Source organism: Asterias rubens, chromosome 15 (assembly GCF_902459465.1).
Source record: "Asterias rubens chromosome 15, eAstRub1.3, whole genome shotgun sequence".
Lineage (NCBI taxonomy): Eukaryota > Metazoa > Echinodermata > Asteroidea > Forcipulatida > Asteriidae > Asterias > Asterias rubens.
This window is the reverse complement of record NC_047076.1, coordinates 13229032-13236927: the sequence shown is the minus strand read 5'-3', so window position 1 is coordinate 13236927 and position 7896 is coordinate 13229032. Positions and strand designations below refer to the sequence as shown.

At 39.6% G+C, this 7896-nt stretch overlaps 1 protein-coding gene across 1 annotated transcript; it reads right to left on the bottom strand.

The window, feature by feature from the left end:
* Nucleotides 1–2027: 2027 nt before the first annotated feature.
* On the bottom strand, nt 2028–7872 carry LOC117300106 (leucine-rich repeat-containing protein 46-like). The gene is made up of 8 exons (XM_033783799.1): nt 7765–7872; nt 6791–7049; nt 6019–6106; nt 5258–5366; nt 4790–4946; nt 3987–4056; nt 3371–3540; nt 2028–2877 (listed from the first exon to the last, which is right to left on the bottom strand). The coding sequence occupies exons 2-8, from the start codon at nt 7035–7037 to the stop codon at nt 2633–2635; spliced, it is 1086 nt and encodes a 361-aa protein (XP_033639690.1). The 5' UTR covers nt 7038–7049; nt 7765–7872; the 3' UTR covers nt 2028–2632.
* Nucleotides 7873–7896: the final 24 nt, after the last annotated feature.

Genomic DNA, 7896 nt, shown 5'->3' with positions numbered 1-7896 from the left:
GGATTAAAGGGGCAGTTTGAAGATATTAATTATTGATAATATAAAAAAAGAAAAAAAAGCCTCTAATGAATAATGTCAAGGCAATTGTGTATATTATTGTATGTAATTTTTTCTGATATTTGTAAAGTGATTTGTCTTTGAGAAAATCACATCATTGTATGAAAGGTTTACAGTCGATTTAAAGCAAAACCATTTAAGTGAAAAAATCTGTATTTTTTGCTATGCATATTGCTATTTCAGAACTAAGAGTGGAAATCGTTGGCATAGACAATGGTACACTATAGATATAGGTAAAAAATGTATAATAAAAAAACCCTTTTTTGATTATATTACGATAGTAAAAACTCTTTGTATATGGTCCTGTGACAGTGAAACGAACTGTTGAATAAATAAGGATTGATGCTTTAAGATAATACCTTGGTTCCTTCTGGTGTTGTGGCTATCTCAGGGGCCAGTTTAGTCCCCGAATCTAGTCAGCAGAGTGCGGGTTCGAATCCCCAGCCGTGACATTTGTGTCCTTAGGCAAGATACTTCAGCATTGCTTCGTCCTTCGGATGGGACGTAGAGCCGTTGGTTACATGTGTTGTGTAAGTTAAACGCATGTAAAAGAACCTTGTGCACTTGTCAAAAAGAGAAGGGGTTCGCCCCGGTGTTCCTTGATGTGGCTGCTGTATAAGGTGCTAAATAATTTGGTCTAAAAATTCATCACTGAAATAACCTATCATTCTGAAAGTTTGTGTATACTCAGCGCCTTGAGTACTTTGTTTGGTAGATACGTGAGCTATGTTAGACTTTGATATTATTATAATATTATTAGTCGCTTGTGGCCGGTCGCTGCTGACAGTTAAGAGCATCGGATCAAACACTAGTGTTTCTGAGTGTGGGTTCGAGTCCTAGTCATGGCACTTGTGTCCTTCAGCAAGATACTTAACCATGATAGGGGAGTACTTCGGATGGGATGTAAGCCCTAGGTCCTTGGTAGTGCACATAACAGAACATGTATCATGGAAGGGAAGGGGTTAACCCTGGTGTTTCTGGTTCACATAGCAAGCTCCCTTGTTTACAGGTTTCATCAGCCGTGCATTTTTAAGTTCACTTATGAGGCATCCTTGGATTCATTACCAGAATGTGTAATGACTTTGGCTAAGCTCATAAAATCATAGAATGTATGTATCTGCTTGATCCAACTTGATCATAGAGTTATATATAAGAACTAGAGGGCGCACGAGTGATGCTTCATGCACAAACGCCACGGGACCGCAAGGATACACGCGCGTGCCATTCTGTACGCGTGTTGAATATGAAACATACGTTGGAGGTGTGTGTTAAATGAACGCTACGCGATGCTGTTATGTTCAACTTACAAAATGGCCGCACAAACACATGCTGTGGGATGCCAGTTTTGTCAACTTAAAAAATGGCCGCCTGCGCGCATGCCGGAGCGCATATATAACCCAGTTCGCCCTCTAGTTCTTATATAACCCAGTTCGCCCTCTAGTTCTTATATAAACTCTATGAACTTGATCTACAAATATATTTTGATTGTTACCCGATGGACAAGTATTTTATACTCGATGCTTTCCAATTCCTTTCAAAAATAAATCCACAAACTACTTGAGAATGTACAAGGCTTATGCCATCACCATTTATGTGAACTTATAGTTATCAAAATCCAAGAAAGTCAAAGTCGGATATTGAAACGATGTTAGCTTCAGAACAATTTTATTTACACTACATGATTCACTACAACATTACACTCCTATGGTTGATTTCACAAAGGGGCGAGATTAATCTTAAAGGAACATGATGCTTTGGATCGGGCGAGTTGGTCTTGGACAAGCGTTTGAAACCGTTTGTTATGAAATGCATAATGTTAGAGAGATGTTTAAACACAGTTTAAAAATTTTGACTCCATAAAATGTCCGACCGAATAGTTGGCGACGTCAAAGGAAACCAGGCAATTTCGAGTGATACTTGTGTGGATCATTATATTCTATTTTCAAAATGTCTTCCTAACCATATGCATTTCATAACAAACGGTTTCAAACGCTTTTCAAAGACCAACTCGACCGATCCAAGGCAATGTGTTCCTTTAAGACAACATTGGTTGTGTTTATGTAGCCATTTGCAAGTTAGATTTGTTCAATGACTTGCTTAGTCACAAGTTAAATGGTGAACACCAATGGTGAACACCCAAACACAATTCTGAATGTGTAAGACAATGGTACCAGGGTTGAATCTGGAGGTCGCTATACAAAAGCTTGCCCTGAACCGTTCGACAAAGCAACTGTCTTAAGTCTGAGGAATTCAAATTTAAGCGGTAACGTGTGACTAACTAAGTCATTGTACCAGAACTTGTTGAAACTTAAACTCACAAATAGATTTATAGACTGTGTAAGTCTCACGTGTATTCTAGCATTTTTAGACCACTTTGGTCCCGACAAGGAAACAAACTCACGTTCTTTAACAGGTCCCAAGACTTGCGCATTATTGACAACTCATCTTAGTATGTTTTGAAATGGAGCCCTGGACACATTTTAAATTTCTTGAAAAAAGGAAAACATTTTAACACAGCATTATATAAAAAACATCCACTTATTAAAAAGTCACCGAGTTTTTAATAAGTTTTTTTTCATCTCGATGCTGATGACCCTGAGCTTTGCCTGCCACTACCAAGGGCAGAGGTCGTGCCCTCTGACCTTGGTGTGCCCTCTAACCTTGGGGTCATGTCAAATGATGACCTGGCTGTGTTCATAGCTAGTTGTGATTGGCTGCGGACATCTACCAGCTGTTCCATATGTCTGTAGTGCTCATTTGCATATTCCTTAGATCGGGCTTGGGATTTCCTGATGAGGTCCGAAGACAACTGGAGAACATCTGGTAAGAAAACAAAAATGAGAAGCATCGTAAATTGTTTTTTATTTAAAAACCCATAAGTTCCCACAGGACTATGCTACAAAAAGGTTCAACTAGTTACTGGCTCCTCAGTAAGCAAAAAATTTGATCAGAAGTGGAATCGTGTTGGCAACCTCAGAACCTAGCCCAGGCTGTCGGCCAGACATCTGGGAGCCAGCTATAAAGAACAGACGGCCTCACTTTATCAAAGGTTTAGATCTGGGTAAGTCCATGCAGTTTATCACTCCCTCAAAAAAAACCAAAAAAAATCCACAACTTTAGGACCTGGGGCCGATTTCACAAAGATCTAAGATTGATCGTAGTTGCCAAGTAAATTGTGATGTCACAATACAAATCACTATGGTGATACTGAAAATTTGTCTTGCGATGAATTTTATATTTTAAGAACCCTTGCAACGTGATAGTGGTCATCACACATTCCACAAAAAATGCTTCTTACTAATTTCCTCTTTACCATTAATGTCGTTTTCTGCAGAGTCGCCCTCCGAGATCTCATCCTCATATTCATCTTCATCTGAACTGGAAGAAGACGAAACCTCACATCCTGCCTCTTTCCTCTCGTATCTCATCACAGGGTCGCCATCCAACGTCTTGAGCTTTGGTAAGGATAGAAGGATCCTCTTTCTAAAGAAACGGAAACAAGCTTCAAGTAACGGTTGCTTCAGCCATTCACAGTCTACAGCAAGGCCTTATATTTCATAAAACAGATCTTTCTGCTCAGCAAGAATTGAGTTGGGTACCAGTCGCAGCAGTGTAAACTGTATGGCATTTTGGCTGGTAAACCACTTCTGCTAAGCAATGTCTCTCTGTTGTGCTTAGTAAGTTTTTATGCTTACATGCTTAATAAAATTGGGCACATGAAAAAGGCCTCCGCAGGGGCCAATTGCATGGCTCTGCCTACCGCCAAGTTATGCGCTAACAATATGTACAATCACCATTCTCTGCTTACTGTCTAAGCGCAGATTTTACGTACTAGCTGTGTAGAAGCCAAGAATGCATAGAAATAAGGAGTACACAAGCAGAAATTCCCTGCTTACCCATAACGCTTAGATGGTGTTATATTTTTTTACCTGTAGTCTGGCTGACAGCAACATGGATTATCTTCCAAATTCAGAATCAGCAATGACCTTGGCAGCTCCTCTGAAAACAGCATTTCAAAGGAAAAAATATTATACAAAATAAAGGTAAGCAAACACAAGAAACACACATACGTGTCCAGTGGAAGGAGAGAGGTGGGCCTAATGTCTTTAGCTACTAAGCAAGGAATGAGTTGGGTACCAGTCGCAGGAATGGTAACTATGCAGCACTCTAGCAAGTTTCTTTGTGCTAAAAGCAAGTTTTTATGCTTATGAAATTGTGCTTTATGAAATACACTTTAAATACAGAACATTTGTTTAAAAAAAAAAATAGTAAAGAAATCATTGTTCTGCTGAGAACGGAGCAACATTAACTCTCATGAGTCTATTGCTCAATCAGAGAAACAGGGTTTAACTTTAAACCAACTTGGAGCAAGTTCGAGTGTGCCCAATGGTTAACTAAAGGTTGACCATTTGCTCAAACCCAAGCTGGTTGACCATTGGTTGACTACTGTGGTCGACCACTTGGAACCAACCTCGAGCCCATGGTTTCTTCACTGGTCCCAACAGCATGTTCCATTCTAACATGTGTAAAGCGCAGAGGGGAACCTGTGACACTAAAAAGGCGGAAGGTTGACTAGACTTCCAAATAAGTCGTTCGAGTGACTGGTCACTGCGCAAGTACTTTGTATGTTGCTGGTCAGTAGTCAACAAAGGGTCAACTTAACGTGCCCACTCGAACTTGCTCAAAGAGTATTAAAATTAAACAGTCTTCCAAGACTTGTTCCTAGTCTTACCAGTGTTCAATTCTTGAATTTGATTTGATGACAAATCCAACAGCTTTAGCTCAGATAGCACCGTCAGATTTTCTACATGCTCAATCTGGTTGTTGGCAAGTGTGAGGAAGCGGAGAGACTGAAGCGACTCTAGGTTCTCCATTTTCTTGATACAGTTCTAAGAAGCGAAAAAAAGTCAACTTTTGAATTTATGAATTTAACAAGACCTCAATATCTTGAATAACACAATAGTCCAGGAGCCAAACCCCAAAATTTAGGTAAAAAGCGTAACATTAAGTACAATCCAGCCAGGAACACGGGGCGATCTCCTTCTCTTTTCGATAAGAGCGCTGGGTTCTTTAACGGCATTACACAACATGCAAGGCCAACAGCTTGACGTCCCAACCGAATGCCACAGCAATGAGTGTGGCACATCGGAAAATAACAACTACAGTGACAACTAAATTCAGGCATTAGTTCTCTCCTTACCTGTTGTAAATAGAGATTTGTAACAGGTCCCATCATTTCCAAATCGTCTATCTGTTGGATGTTTTCTCTGTCTAGTCGTACATGAGTCAGTTTACTCAAAGATTCTATTCTGTTAATAAAACAAGAAAACTAGAAATATCATAAACATGTATATGGAAATATTTTAAATGCAGTAAATTTGTTTTATTCTTTAAAGCCAGTGGTCACTATTGATAATTGTCAAAGATCAGTCTTCTCACTTGGTGTATCTTAAAATATGCATAAAATAACAAACCTGTGAAAATTTGAGCTCAATTGGTCGACGAAGTTGCGACCTAATAATAAAAAAAAAAACACCCATTGTCACACGAAGTTGTGTGCTTTCAGATGGTTGATTTCGAGACCCCAAGTTCTAAATCTGAGGTCTCAAAATCAAATTCTGGGAAAACTACTTCTTTCTCGAAAAACTACATCACTTCAGAGGAAGCCGTTTCTCACAATGTTTTATACTATCAACCTCTCCCCATTACTCGTTTCCAAGTGAGGTTTTATGCTGATAATTATTTCGAGTAATTACCAATAGTGTCCACTGCCTTTAAAGCAGTCTTTTTGTTGCTGTGGTGCCCCGTGATTTTGCTATGGTGTGGTGGTGCCCCTTGTCAGAAGAACATTGCTGTGCCCCTCCAAGAGAGAAGTTCAAGGCCTGTCATTACCTTTTTTCAGCTAAACTTTATTTTCAAACTAGCAGCGATGCAAACCAACTATTGATTCTATTCACTTACAATTTTTCTTGTTGTCCATCAGCGATCCCCTTGGGAAGATTTCTTCTTGCAATTAATGGAAGACTTATCTTCACTGGTTTCAATGGAACTAAATTAGAGAAAAGGAAGGGATAGTTATCTCAGAAAGTGTGTAATTTTTACTAGGTGAGATTTTATGGTAGTAGCACCATATGTAAATCTCTTTTGAGTAGTGTTGGTTCTGAAAAGAACTGGTGATCATCATTTCGATCAGTATGCTCCGATCATCTTCGGGAGAAAAACAACAATACATGGAAGGATCAAGCTACAAACCGTATTCACCGTAGGGTGTCGTGTCGAGCAGATAAGAGCATCGAACTCATGCTCTGGTGCTTCTGTTCAGCAGAGTGTGGGTTCGAATCCCGCTCATGACACTTGGGTCCCTGATCAAGCATTTAACTATAATTGCTTCTCTCCACCCAGGGGTAAATGGGTACCTGTGAGGGCAGAGATGGTTCTTAAGATTGATTTAGCTTTATAGTAGTGCATATTAATGTTGCACAGGCTGCATACTCCCCACCGGGGAGCCGAGATGGTTTAAGGAGCGATTTAAGGCCCAGTGACCAGGGGTAATAATGTGTTCCGCTTTGGGACGCCCTCCGGGTGTGAAAAGCGCTATATATAAAATCCCGGGTTATTATTATTATTTTTATTATTCATAAGGTGGTTGGGGCAGGGTAAGTAGGCGAGGTGAGGGATGGGGAGAGGGAATGCATGTTGGAGGACTGGGACTAGGGGGTGTTCTCATTATTACCAGTTGACATCTCTGATTCTTCACACAGTCTCTTGTACGCCTCTTCTCGTGACTGTAAAACCTCGTCTGCATCGGCTGAAGGACCCTTAGGTTCCACTTTCTTCTTTCCATCACCGGAGGGCGCTCTTGTTGGCTTTGATTTGGGTCGGCCAGATGTTGTTTTAGAAAGAGGTGTCTCTTTTGCTCCGGATTTAGGTTTTGCAGCAGTTGACTTTGCCTTCACTGTGGTCGGTGTGGACTTCTTCATTGTGATGTGATTCTAATGTAATAGAAATAGCACAAATGAAAATTCAAATAATTATACTGACAATTAATTAAAGTTTCAGACATTTTCTTGGCCAAAATTCATGGCTCTGCTTTACTGTGATCAAAGAATCAGCGTTTACGGAAGCAGGGAATTCCATGTTTACGTCAAGCGAACGAGTGCATACTCCCTCCACGTTACCCGGCATTCTTCGCTTTCAAACAGCTACCTTTTTGCTCATAAATGTAATTGAGTCTGTACTTATACGGAAGTAGTTGCGATAACGTAACCCTCCTCCCGATTACGTTATGTTATGTTGTCGCAACTAATACGGAAGAAGAAGAAGCTACCTAGTTAGCACAGAAATTTGGCGCTTACTTCACTGCCATGAATGATGACACTGACACCCAGAGCAACCGGTAAATAAAATAGTGAGCGATTGAATCACACTGCACAGAGTTCGCAGGTAAGCAGAGCCAGGAAATTGAGCCCTGATCTTGAATCAAATTAATAGTCAGTATATTATTATGGGAAATGTTGGAAAAGCTTTTAATATACTATGATAAGATAAAAATAAAGGGACTATTAGTAATTAGGCCGAATTCAAATTGTGAAAATTAGATTTACATTTAGATTTAGAAAATTAAAGTTATCCAACAAAAAGAACAAATACATGAAATACGACAATTTATGGCAATAAAACAACGGTTGAAACTTATAACATACTTACTCATGTGTTTCGGTTTTGTACAAATAATATAATCAGGGTTAAATGAAGGACATCAATCATCAGAAAATGTTAAAAATCATCATCCTTGACAACAGGACGCTCGATTGTCAAAATTCTTGAATGTCAATAAGT

Bases quoted from the DNA above. Each gene is read 5' to 3' on its own strand.
- LOC117300106 (XM_033783799.1), bottom strand. From the start codon at position 7,037: ATGAAGAAGTCCACACCGACCACAGTGAAGGCAAAGTCAACTGCTGCA. The intron at 4,947-5,257 runs GTAAGGAGAGAA...TTCGCTTCTTAG, and splicing joins CAAATCTCTATTTACAACAG to AACTGTATCAAGAAAATGGA. The intron at 3,541-3,986 runs GTAAAAAAATAT...CCGTTTCTTTAG, and splicing joins TGCTGTCAGCCAGACTACAG to AAAGAGGATCCTTCTATCCT.